General features: G+C 44.3%; 1 protein-coding gene across 4 annotated transcripts; it reads right to left on the bottom strand.

Annotated features, from left to right (window-relative positions):
• Positions 1 to 651: 651 nt before the first annotated feature.
• LOC125371677 lies at positions 652 to 11,740 on the bottom strand. Of its 4 annotated transcripts, XM_048402276.1 has the most exons (5): positions 11,640 to 11,740; positions 10,383 to 10,757; positions 5,110 to 5,143; positions 4,502 to 4,597; positions 652 to 1,802 (listed from the first exon to the last, which is right to left on the bottom strand). In XM_048402276.1, exons 1-5 carry the CDS (start codon positions 11,658 to 11,660, stop codon positions 1,414 to 1,416), a joined length of 915 nt encoding a protein of 304 aa, XP_048258233.1. In that variant the 5' UTR covers positions 11,661 to 11,740; the 3' UTR covers positions 652 to 1,413. The 4 variants fall into 4 exon arrangements, 3 of the variants coding, with proteins under 3 accessions (XP_048258233.1, XP_048258232.1, XP_048258234.1); XR_007222851.1 differs by lacking the exons at positions 10,383 to 10,757; positions 11,640 to 11,740 and adding an exon at positions 7,357 to 7,779; XM_048402275.1 differs by lacking the exon at positions 11,640 to 11,740 and having other exon boundaries at positions 10,383 to 11,171.
• Positions 11,741 to 14,225: the final 2,485 nt, after the last annotated feature.

Consider the following 14,225-nt stretch of genomic DNA (forward strand, 5'->3'; position numbering starts at 1 on the left):
TATCATTTCAGCATTTGTGTGCAATAAACCCTCGGTAAAGGGGACAAATAGAGTGTCGGATTATGATTTTATTTCCATAATGTATAACAAAATATCCAGTAACCTTCCATACATATACATATCTTAACTTAAGAATTAAGCAGCTGTAGTTTCAGTAGAGGAAAGTAAATATGTTGAAACAACTTCACAGCTGCTTGTAATTCAATCACTATTTACACCTCGGTTAGTTTTAGAAATGATTCCTATATACTCACCCACAATAGAAACGCGAATACCATTATGATGCATGCTGGTTAGTTTTTGAATATTTTCTCATATTCAAGGGATATTAGATTAGTTCGATGCAGAAACGAACATACTGGTATGTTGTGTGAACCGACGCTCATGAACGCATCACATGTGACGTCATAAATGCAGGACTCGAGATGCACCTTTTGTCTCGTGCAGGATGAGCGCGTAAAGTTTGGAAATCACGTGCAGCAGATCATGATAAGAATAAAGACACTTCGTGGTAACACTTTACTGATTGTTAGTTTTGTCATTAAGTTGTACGCTTTGGAAACATCTCTTCTTAACCTACATTCTTCTCTATATGTTTCTATGGTTCGCGTTTCTTTTGGCAGTGAGTATATATAGTATATTTAGTGATATATATATATAATGATTACGATTTTGTTGCGAATACCAATTTTCCTAGATACATTTAGTCAAATTTAACACCATTCGCATGAGGCGACTTGCGGGATCGGGAGTCAGGCTCGCTGACTTGGTTGAAGCATGTCATCGTATCCCAATTGCGTGGACCGATGCTCATGATATCAATCGCTGGATTGTCTGGGACACATTCGATTATTTACAGGCCGCAGTCATATATCTTTTGGAATATTGCTAAGTGCGGCGTTAAACAACAAACAAAGAAAGTAATTTCCCGTTTGTCTCGGGTTACCAAATTGTATATAAACATCCGGTGATATCACAGGGTCATATTTAGAACATGACCAATGGAGAATCGGTTGCATATTTCTTCTGACCCGTTGTCAGGCTCGCTGACTTGGTTGATGATGCATGTCATCGTATCGCAATTGTTTGGTCCAGACTCGATTATTTACAAACCGCCGTCATTTAGCTGGAATATTGTGAGTGCGGCGTTAAACAACAAACAAACAAACAAACAGCATATTTCATGCACAACGTAAGCCAAATCTGTGCATCCATTTGGATGCGGCGTAAAACAACAAACCAACCAACCAACATTCGTGCATCCCTTGTGTTATGGGTAAGAACCGGGGGAGTCTTGGTCGCACATCAGTAGTCAAGGTCTTGGATCTTTCTCAGAGGCACACTCACACACAAAACATCCCCCACGTCCCGTGACCCCAGCCCCCACCCGCCACAACGATATTGGATCATAATTTACATTTTGATCACACCAAAATAATTTGAAAGCTTCCTCATCTCAACCAGATCATTATAGTTTTCAGACATGGTAACCCGGATAATGTCTTCTCTGCGTAGTTTCACAACGGCGGACAGAAAAGACGTTTGCTGCGCAGATGCCGTCCATGTCAACGAGGTTTTACTGAACAGGACGGGTTTCTCGCCCACACCAGGCAAGTTCCGGTTCCGCCGCTGTATGACGTGTATGACTGTGTCTTCAGAGGCTGGCTGTGTGGTGAACGTGAGGTGAGAGTACACCAGGTAAATGCCGGCCGCTGGAACGACAATACCCCCATCACCACACACCACGTTGAAGCAGTAGGAGGTGTTGTAGATGTCGCTTGATGTCCATGATGGCGGCGAATCTGCCAAAGGGAAGTCACTGTTTGCAAGTTTCGTTACAAATCAAACCGAAAAACTACATCTGAAGATAATACTTTCTGATATAGAATAGACCCGTGAAGATCCGGGGTAGAATAGATCTTTAGCAACTCATGCTTGCCGTAAAAGGTGACTAACGGGATTGGGTGGTCAGGCTCGCTGACTTGGTTGATGCATGTTATCGTATCGCAATTGTTTGGTCTAGACTCGATTATTTACAAACCGCGGTCCTATAACTGGAATAACACAGGGACACTCCTCTACCCGAGTGGGAACGTCGATCTCACACACACAGGGACACTCCTCTACCCGAGTGGGAACGTCGGTCTCACACACACAGGGACACTCCTCTACCTGAGTGGGAACGTCGGTCTCACACACACAGAGACACCCCTGTACCCGAGTGGGAACGTCGATCTCACACACACAGGGACACTCCTCTACCCGAGTGGGAACGTCGATCTCACACACACAGGGACACTCCTCTACCCGATTGGGAACGTCGGTCTCACACACACAGGGACACTCCTCTACCCGAGTGGGAACGTTGATCTCATAAACACAGGGACACTCCTCTACCCGAGTGGGAACGTCGATCTCACACACACAGGGACGCTCCTCTACCCGAGTGAGAACGTCGGTCTCACACACACAGGGACACTCCTCTACCCGAGTGGGAACGTCGGTCTCACACACACAGGGACACTCCTCTACCCGAGTGGGAACGTCGGTCTCACACACACAGGGACACTCCTCTACCCGAGTGGGAACGTCAATCTCACACACACAAGGACGCTCTTCTACCCATATGGGAACATCGATCTCACACACACACAGGGACACTCCTCTACTCGAGTGCGAACGTCGGTCTCTCACATACAGGGACACTCCTCTACCCGAGTGGGAACGTCGGTCTCACACACACAGGGACACTCCTGGACCCGAGTGGGAACGTCGGTCTCACACACACAGAGGGACACTCCTCTACCCGAGTGGGAACGTCGGTCTCACACACACAGGGACACTCCTCTACCCGAGTGGGAACGTCGGTCTCACACACACAGGGACACTCCTCTACCCGAGTGGAAACGTCGGTCTCACACACACAGGGACACTCCTCTACTCGAGTGGGAACGTCGGTCTCACACACACAGGGACACTCCTCTACCCGAGTGGGAACGTCGATCTCACACACACAGGGACACTCCTCTACCCGAGTTGGAACGTCGGTCTCACACACACAGGGAGACTCCTCTACCCGAGTGGGAACGTCGATCTCACACACACAGGGACGCTCCTCTACCTGAGTGGGAACGTCGATCTCACACACACAGGGACGCTCCTCTACCCGAGTGGGAACGTCGGTCTCACACACACAGGGACACTCCTCTACCCGAGTTGGAACGTCGGTCTCACACACACAGAGGGACACTCCTCTACCCGAGTGGGAACGTCGATCTCACACACACAGGGACGCTCCTCTACCCGAGTGGGAACGTCGGTCTCACACACACAGGGACACTCCTCTACCCGAGTGGGAACGTCGGTCTCACACACACACAGGGACACTCCTCTACCCGAGTGGGAACGTCGATCTCACACACACACAGGGACGCTCCTCTACCCGAGTGGAACGTCAATCTCACACACACAGGGACGCTATTCTACCCGTATGGGAACATCGATCTCACACACACACAGGGACACTCCTCTACCCGAGTGGGAACGTCGGTCTCACACACACAGGGACACTCCTCTACCCGAGTGGGAACGTCGGTCTCACACACACAGGGACACTCCTCTACCCGAGTGGGAACGTCAATCTCACACACACAAGGACGCTCTTCTACCCATATGGGAACATCGATCTCACACACACACAGGGACACTCCTCTACTCGAGTGGGAACGTCGGTCTCACACACACAGAGGGACACTCCTCTACCCGAGTGGGAACGTCGGTCTCACACACACGGGGACACTCCTCTACTCGAGTGGGAACGTCGATCTTACACACACAGGGACGCTCCTCTACTCGAGTGTGAACGTCGGTCTCACACACACAGGGACACTCCTCTACTCGAGTGGGAACGTCGGTCTCACACACACAGGGACGCTCCTCTACTCGAGTGTGAACGTCGGTCTCACACACACAGGGACACTCCTGGACCCGAGTGGGAACGTCGGTCTCACACATACAGGGACACTCCTCTACCCGAGTGGGAACGTCGGTCTCACACACACAGGGACACTCCTCTACCCGAGTGGGAACGTCGGTCTCACACACACAGGGACACTCCTCTACCCGAGTGGGAACGTCGGTCTCACACATACAGGGACACTCCTCTACCCGAGTGGGAACGTCGGTCTCACACACACAGGGACACTCCTCTACCCGAGTGGGAACGTCGGTCTCACACACACAGGGACACTCCTCTACCCGAGTGGGAACATCGACCTCACACACACAGGGACACTCCTCTACCCGAGTGGGAACATCGACCTCACACATTCGGGAACACCCCTTAAGCCGTTTGTACACCCCTTTATTATACGTTTTGTACGTCAGTATATTTTCAAAAGCGTATTTCTACGTTCACGTTATACGTAATCCGTAATGAAATTTCCGCCGACTTCACTGGGAACGCTACACTCTGGGAGGCCGTTCTTCGGCCATACGTTACCTGCTTGAGGGACCATATAAAGATGAGCTCCTGTTGACCCTTTGTTGATATTCAGCCCGTGTCTCCTATCCCTATCTGACTTGGGTGGTTCGCGTCCTGGAATAGACCAAGTGGTATAACCGCTTTCAAGATATACTTAACATACCTGTTTCAAATAATACAGGTTAAATGTACATCTATGATATTTGAGCATCTGCTGAAAACCAAAAGGATTCGTTGAGTGAGTGAGTCATGGCTCTGTCTTTGCTATATTGAGTGAGTAAGGGGGTTTGATTTCATGCCGCATGGAACTAAGTTTCAGTTATATATATACGTTGGCTTAATGTGGGGGGAAAGCCCGAAGTGATGCAGGTCTGACAAACCTAGAAACATAATCAGGGTAAATATGGGGTTTGAACCCACGATCACAGGTTTGTGATACGCCTAAGGGGCTATATTATAATCATAAACATTAAACTTCTGAACCATTTGAGCTCCAAGTGTTAATGATATATTTGATATGACAATATGAACAAAATTTCAGGTGCGCAAATTAAAACACCAGATAGCATCACATCACATATTTCAGTTTAACATTTGCATGTAGGATACTGCTTCCCACAACTTACCTGTCAATCGCCTCAGATATTCGTCCGATACGATCTGAAAGTAAGATAATTTAGAGCTTGTGAAACATATCATGAAGTCTCATTTTGTATGGGATCAATGCTGCCTAGATAAGCTTCTTAAGAGACGATTGTGACTCTGGCGCAAGTAAATCAACACTAATGGTCGACAGCATGAGCAGTACTCCACGCTGTCGAAATATGATGACGCATTTTACAGAGTAAACGCTGCAGAAACCAATGATAAAAACTGAAACGAAACGTTGACTCCACCAAGCGTCCGGTTTCAGTAATATCATGGCGGGGACCACAAGAATAGGGCTTCACACATTGTACCCAAGTCAGGAATCGAACCCGGGCCTTCCTCGTAACGAGCGAACGCTTTGACTATAAGGCTACCCCAAGATCCAATGGATTCTTGTTTATGTACTCCGTATTACGTTGATGGTATGAAAAGGTAAATTACCCTAACCAAAGATAACATTCATGTTTCCAAAGCTATTATCCTTTAGTGAATGTTCCATCTGTAATGCGCATTGTTTGCATTGATACCCGTGATGACCTGGGTCTTCAGAATTGGTCTTCAGCAACCCATGCTTGTCATGAAAGGCGACTAACAAGATCAGGCTCGGTGACTTGGTTGATGCATGTCATCGTATCCCAATTGTGTAGATCGATGCTCATGATGTCATTCACTGGATTGTCTGGTCCAAACTCGATCATTTACAGACCACCGTCGTTTAGCTGGAATATTGGTGAGAACGGCGTTAAACAACAAACATACAGTGTGTATTGAACAAATCACTGAATCCTATATACATGTTACAAGAGCCCTAATTGATCTTAACTAGCACAAGCGCTCATTGCAGAACACGCATGATACTTGCTTCACAAATTGTCATATGTTATATCTTACGGATCTATACCAACTCAAGCAATCAGCCTAAAGCAGCACATGTAAACAGCGTCCGGAACACGATATCTAGGTCGCAGATGCGTCAACTAAAATTTGACTCTTCACTGACCAACATGATATATGATGCAATTCCCTGTTTGGATTTGTGCTATTTGTTAAGATGTAAGTCGGAATCATATACTCCTCTTTTAGTAGAGATGACTTATGATCATTGATTGTTTTGTCAGCTACACAGTGTCCTGTGTTTATATAAATATATTGAAAACAATACATTAACCCTTTTCCCTGTCATTTGATGCAAACACATGGTCATGGTCTGTGTGATTGAAAAGCCAGGAGTGTCAACAGAATGAGTTAATAATACGGGTCCTTGTAACGAAACGAGAGTATGTGCTTGTCATATGTCCCGAACAGTAAACAATCAACTGTCGGTGTTTGAGTTGCCTTCAGTGAGTACGCTGTAATGCCCATGCATAAAGATATCAGTTGATGCATGCCTTGTTGATCTCCGAACGTAGCCTTGACACATTTGTTTATTTGAAAACATTGCCGCGCTGAAATGTAAAGATAACATGAGAGACACCTCTGCTATTTCTGCATATAAGTCAAACCGGGTATGTTTACAAACAATAAAATGACTACCTCATCGTAGTTGTACTACTACTCCTACTACTCCTACTCCTACTACTCCTACTACTACTACTACTACTACTACTACTACTATTCATACAAATGCGACTACTTCTACGACTACTGGTATAACTAATACTGCAACTACTATAACTACTACTGCCACTACTACTACGACTACTAGTATTACTACTACTGCCACTACGATTATTTCTACTACGACTACTATTACTGTTGCTTGTATAACAGCAAGAACAACTACTATTGCTACTACTGCGACTACTACTACTACGACTACTAGTATTACTACTGCTGCAACTACTTTTACTACTACTGCAACTACTATCACTACTACAGACACTACTACTACGACTACTTGAGTAACTACTACTTCGACAACTTCTACGACTACTAGTATAACTACTGCTGCAACTACTATTACTGTTGCCTATATAACAACATCAGCAACAACAACAACTACTACTACTGCGACTACTACTACGACTAAATATTACTACTGCTACTGCTACTACTACAGCTGATTGTAGGTAGCCTGGTCGTTTTACCATTCTCTCATCACGTCAAGACACGGGTCCGCTTCCTCATATTGGTCGATTGTGTGAAGGACATTTCTACCACCCCTCTTAAATGGCTGCGTACTGATGCAATGTTGGTAAAACGCGCATGTTATATGATGGACGTACCTAGCTGGAAGGGCCATTGTGAAGGGGAAATGTAATCAGCGTTCCCAGCATTAGCTCTAGCCTGCTGTAACATGGATGTATACACTGTCTGCCATGTCGACCTATACTTTATGTCACGATAAGGGGGGACGCGAACATTGAATGTAAGATAGTAGTGTCAGTCAACGCAGCGTGACCTGAATAAGATATCAAGGTAAAACTTCCTGCTTACATCACAACTGGATCATGGCGCATGTTACTCAATAATCAATAACACCTTGTTCGCACTACAGTGTCTGTGCACATGTATCATGCTCTGATGCGTCATGTTGGCAGGAGTTTGATAAGAGGGATCTGGAAGTAGCGCGTATATATTTGAAGCTGACTGACGACCAGGTCACCTGGCCTTGACACAGATGTTTAGGTAGAGTGTAAACACAGCCTTGCTTTGTTTAGGCCCCATGTGATACGCGGCCGATATTTCTAAATTTGAGTCAAAGTGTGTCACTGTGTGTGTTTACAAACATCACGTGAGTAAGATAAAACTGGGTCACAGTTAGATTTGAAATTGTTATACAGTTGACTTTACTCGATGTATTACTCCTGCTACTACCACAAAAATCACTACTACAAATACTACTACTACTACCACTACTACTATTGTTACTACTGTAACTACTGCTACTACAGCTACTACTACTACAACAACTACTTTTACTACTACTACGATTACTACTTCTACTACTACTACTGTAACTGCTGCTACGATAAGTAATACTACTACATCAACTACTACTACTTCAACTACTGTTACCACTGTAACTACTGCTATTACAGCTACAACTACTACTAATAATAATACTTCAACTACTACTACTGCTGATTTAACTACTCCTGCTACTACTACAACTGTAACTGCTGCTACTACTTGTAATACCACTTCGTCAACTATTACTTCAACTACCACTACTTCCACTTCTGTTACCACTGTAACTACTGCTATTACAGCTACTACTACTACTACTACTTCTACTACTTCTAATTCAACTGGGGCGGTCGGGTAGCCTAGTGGTTAAAGCGTTCGCTCGTCACGCCGAAGACCCGGGTTCGATTCCCGACATGGGCACAATGTGTGAAGCCCATTTCTGGTGTCCCCCGCCGTGATATTGCTGGAATATTGCTAAAAGCGGCGTAAAACCATACTCACTCACTCTAATTCAACTGCTACTACTACTACAACAACTACTACTACTATTATTATTACTACTACTACTACCACTACTACTACTACTACTACTACTACTCTAACTACTACTATTACTACTTCTACTCCTGCTTGATCTACTGCTATACTACTACTACTACTACAACAACACATTCTACTACTACTATAATAATTACTACTACTACTAATATTACTACTTCTACTTCTACTACTGCTTGATCTACTGCTATACTACTACTTCTACTACTACTACTACTACTACAACAACTACTTCTATTACTACTACTACCAATACTACTACTACTTTAGTTAATGCTTTACTACTACAACTACTACTACTTCTACAACTACCACTACTACTACTGCTTTATCTTCTGCTATGCTACTACTACAACAACTACTACTATTACTACTACTACCAATACTACTACTACTTTAGTTAATGCTTTACTACTACAACTACTACTACTTCTACAACTACCACTACTACTACTGCTTTATCTACTGCTATGCTACTACTACAACAACTACTACTATTAATAACTACTACAACTACTTCTATTACTGCTTTAGCTACAGCTATACTACTACTACGACTACCACAGTACTACAGCTGTTCGCGGGTGATAGGCAATTTCGCGGTTTCGTTGTTCGCCGAAAACATGGGTTCGATTACAACAATGCCCCACCCATACCCCTCGATTAATCAGCATGGCATTGTTCGAGAAACAGACAAAAACACCCATCTTCCAAAATGATATAAATGTGTTCACACATACAAACGTGAATCAGGCACACTCTTGTGTGTCTCGCGTTGCTCAATAACATTGATCCATCCAAGCTGTGCAATCGCGTGATGTAAAATCATTGCTGTGTTCCGGGAACAGACATGGATAAGTTTTCCCGGAATCCAAGTCCGTTATTGGCAGCAGTCGCACATGAATATGAGCGAGTGAGTGAGTGAGTATGGTTTTACGCCGCTTTTAGCAATATTCCAGCAATATCACGGCGGGGGACACCAGAAATGGGCTTCACAATCGTACCCATGTCGTGAATCGAACCCGGGTCTTCGGCGTGACGAGCGAACGCTTTAACCACTAGGCTACCCGACCGCCCCACGTGAATATGAAGACACACGACAGCGTTGCTTACTGTGCTCTACACATGGTGTAGACATTGTCAATATATCACAGATGTAAACAAAGCATTATTCTCATCACCTCAACAATTAAGCAGGCTAATTCAAAGTACATTAAAGTACATTTTGTTCGGATAAAATAACATGTTGCCACCGATGGTGTAGGACACCCTTATCTTTTCGCGAACACATGGTACCATCCCTTTTCAGTAGTGATTCCTAAACCAATGATCATGGTATAGTCGGAATCGTACAATGAACTCGCTTTGTCGCCTTTCTTATAACATAAATGGATCCGAGAAGATCCGGGGTGGCTTGAGTCTCCAGCATCCCTGCTTGCCGTAAAAGGCGACTATGCTTGTCGAAAGAGGTGAGTCTTCGAATTCGGGATCGGGTGGACAGGCTCGCTGACTTGGTTGATGCACTAGATTGTCTGTTCCAGACTCGATCATTTACAGACCGCCGTCATATAGCTGGAATGTTGCTGAGTGCGTCGTTGAACAACAAATAAACAAACAAACAACTATACCATATATGTTAACCTGCAGTCATGGCATCACATAATTATTCAAATTCAGGAGTCAATGAGTTCTACACACATGACATGCTTTATGCATTTGTTCTAAATATTTAAACATAATGCTATTAAACATTGTATACAGATTTCTAGTTAAAGATAATTACCTTTCCGAAAAGCTTGGTGATGTCATTATTCTGTCTCTGACAACAAAACGTGTGACCAGAAGAGAGTCGTATGACGTCATAGAGAGTGTCCTTGGATTCGATCAGCGGACCCAGGTGGTTACAGGCGAAACAGACTTGAGCGGCGGTGTCCACGTGGCTAAGCGAATTTGAGAATCCCTCTACACTCACCTTGTGCGTGTCACGTGACGCCATAATTGTTTGGACGGTAACCGCGACGACAAGAAGAACGTTTGCAGTAAGGGACACAGTGATGATGGTATAGAATAAAACTCCCGGGCGGCGTCGTTGACGTGACGGGGATGACGGTGACGTTGTGTCGAAAGGCAGCAACGTTGATTCTGGTTCACTCATTGTCTGGGGATTATAGGTGTCCATTGTGAGCATATTTTTAATCTACATCTGCATTTAATCTTATACTGATGATTACATTGTATCCCAAAGTGTCGTATATTCTCATACACAGGGACGTTACGTACGTCGAGATATTTCACTGACTGGCTCCCAAAATCAGTGATTCGAACACAGCTGCAGTGTAGACATTACCCACACTGCAGACCAACAGCTCGCACGACCAGGTACTGTGTTTCGCTTATCGCGCCTCTATATTTCCAAGAAGCGACGAGGCCAAAGCGTTTTTCTCACCGACCTACTTTCTCTTTCATTACACGACTGCAGAAAAGGAGACATATGAGTTATACGTCAACCCCCTCGCCATGTTAGCGATTCACGTTTTTAAATAACCCGATTTCACTACTCATGACAGCGGTTTTCACTACTCTGGTGTGCTGGCTGAAATTCCTTCTTCACCTGTCCCTTGGCTATCTTTAATTGGGAGAAGTGTCTTGTGTCATTGTCCTAATGCATACACATTCAGATATGCAACAACCTGCATGGCGATGCCGCAATTTCGGTCATTAATATAAGTAAAGTAAACTACGTTTATAACGAACACGCTTATAACAAACTGACGGATATAACGAACTTATTTTAAGTCCCGACCATTTATTGTATATATGCTGTATGTATGCCTATAACGAACTACGGTTATTACAAACCAAAATTGGAGTCCATTCGAGTTAGCTATAACCGTAGTCTACTGTATTTATTGAATGGCACTCTTCTTCTTCATTTTCGTGTCTTAACCACATATCTCTTAAACAAACATATTTATTCCTTACGTATTTCTCAATACCTGTGTAAGCTCAACCATCTCGCATGGTCTGTGAAAACACTTACCCTGGGGCATGTAATCCTCATTCACATTACATCTTACAATTCGCTCGGTGAACCAGTTCAGTGAGTCATCAGAATATACATGATACATCACTGCGATTTTACTGCAATAAATATATCAGTGTATTGAAAGACTTGTAAGCCAAGCTCATGTCATGCCCGGCTGACCAGAGATGCATGTCTTTAATAAGTCAGACATACACGCATGTAAAGTTGAATCTCCAACACTGTTGCTTTTGAATATTATGCAGGCATGTGTGACACGCACTGATTTGCACGGTTCAGACTTACTCTTACCGTGATCTCATATACGATGTTTCACATGTAGTGAGTGAGTGAGTGAGTATGGTTTTACGCCGCTTTTAGCAATATTCCAGAAATATCACGGCGGGGGACACCAGAAATGGGCTTCACACATTGTACCCATGTCGGGAATCGAACCCGGGTCTTCGGCATGACGAGCTAACGCTTTAACCGCCAGGCTACCCGACCGCCCCTTTCACATTTGATGGTTGTGCAACGTTCAGACAAATATGTCTGTGTGATTGTCTTGGCCGGTTGTGTAGCCTAGTGGTTAAAGCGTTCGCTCGTCACGCCGAAGACCCGGGTTCGATTGGGTACAATGTGTGAAGCTTATTTCTGGTGTCCCCTGCCGTGATATTGCTGGAATATTGCTAAAAGTGGCTTAAAATCAAACTCACTCACTCACTCACTCACTATGTGAGGGCTTACGTTTGCACCATTAATGTTTTTGTCTTTCTCCTGATGTGTCTGAAGTTGGCACCGAACAGGTCCATTTTACTTTAAAATTGACAATTGACCTTTTTCGGTTCATTGAAGTATGAATCGATACAACGATGTGCAAATTGTGTGAATCCGCGTAGGAGCTGCAAATCAGGCCGAGGGGCGAAGGGAACTGCAACAGTCAGTCTGTTACGAACCGGAAAAAATATATCTGGGAGAAGCTAGGCGGCTGTTTCAAATGACATTGTCAGTTCCAAACAGATTCAAACACTAGTTCCCTGAGAACGGAAAGACACATTTGGAGAAATGCGGATTGGGAAGGAAACCCGAAGACATGACATTTGTGGTACTGAGGTGAGCGAGAGAAAAAACAGGCGAGCGAGCCTGCCCGTTTGCTGTTTCATTCTTTCTTGGCCTTCGGGCTCAAAGGGTAGTTTGGACAGTGAATCTGCATGAATTATGCAAAATGTCCTGTGAACAATGATACAGGTAAACGGAAAGGGAATTTTCACAACTCTAATCTTTGGATTCTTAATCTTTTTACATTCATTGGGAAATGAATGCAATAATAGGTGATAGCTAATCAGAATGCAGGAATTACAATGAACACAACGAAAATATGATTATAACTTTATGAGTCTAACAAATCTTTGCACATGTCAGACCTTTTTGCTACTCGACGCATGTAATTTTTGGACAGCCGTGATCCATTTTACTACCTGATGTGTCTTAATTTGCACAGTTCAGTTCCATGTTACTACCTTATGTGTCTCATATTTGCACAGAAGTGGTAAACGTCTGAGACCTGCATCACTTCGGGCTTTCCTCCCACATTAAGCTGACACGCCGCGATATAACTGGAATACTCACTCACACTCACTCATATTTGCACAGTTCAGTTCCAAGTTACTACCTTATGTGTCTCATATTTGCACAGTTCAGTTCCATGTTACTACCTTATGTGTCTCATATTTGCACAGTTCAGTTCCATGTCACTACCTTATGTGTCTCATATTTACACAGTTCAGTTCCATGTCACTACCTTATGTGTCTCATATTTGCACAGTTCAGTTCCATGTTATTACTTTGTGTGTCTCATATTTGCAGAGTTCAGGTCAATTTTACTGCCTGAAGTGTCTCATACTCGTTCACTGCCGGTCCATTTTCAAATCTGATACATCAGATGTATGAACCATTCATTTGAAAAGTACAATATGACACATGCATGCACGTGTGCGTGCTTGCACTAGGCTAAAGTCGGTTGTATAGAGCTAGCCCACTTACACACAATACCGCTGTAAAAGATGAATATCCAACCAAGACACAGTTTACTGACACCGAGCCAACCGGGCCTTGTTGGATCCCCTTAATACCGAGTGCGAGGCAGGGTAAAAACAAGTACCATCTCAGTGGTTTATGTATTGTATTTATTTGTATGTTGTACATGTGTTGTGTTCCTGTACCCATGTAACGCAGCTGTCATATATGTCTTACAGGGGGAATCGTTGACATAGTACCAGAGTGGGTGAGACTTCACAGCATCTTGTGACAACATTCCAGCCATATCACGACTGTGGGCACCATATGTACAATTAGGCTTCACACACTGTACATATGCTTAGTCTGTTCATGCTGGACCGTTTCCGTGGTCTAGTGGTAGAGCGTCCGCCCGGAGAGTGGAAGGTCCTGGGTTCGATCCCCGGCCGCGTCATACCAAAAGACGTTAAAAGATGGTACTTGTTGTTACCCTGTCTGGCGCTCGGCATTAAGGGGCTAAAACAAGGACTGGTCGGCTGGGAGTCAGTACACTGTGTCTGAGTGGGGTATTCATGTTAAACTGGGGCA

The sequence above is a fragment of the Haliotis rufescens genome, unplaced genomic scaffold (genome assembly GCF_023055435.1).
Source record: "Haliotis rufescens isolate VD_foot unplaced genomic scaffold, xgHalRufe1.0.p SCAF_25, whole genome shotgun sequence".
Taxonomy (NCBI): domain Eukaryota; kingdom Metazoa; phylum Mollusca; class Gastropoda; order Lepetellida; family Haliotidae; genus Haliotis; species Haliotis rufescens.

What these genes read in the sequence shown, in the direction of transcription:
- LOC125371677 (XM_048402275.1), bottom strand. Translation starts at nt 10,787, where the DNA reads ATGCTCACAATGGACACCTATAATCCCCAGACAATGAGTGAACCAGAA. An exon ending in TCACCAAGCTTTTCGGAAAG is followed by an intron (nt 5,144 to 10,382) that starts GTAATTATCTTT and finishes TCTTACTTTCAG; the next exon opens with ATCGTATCGGACGAATATCT. An exon ending in ATATCTGAGGCGATTGACAG is followed by an intron (nt 4,598 to 5,109) that starts GTAAGTTGTGGG and finishes GGTCTATTCCAG; the next exon opens with GACGCGAACCACCCAAGTCA.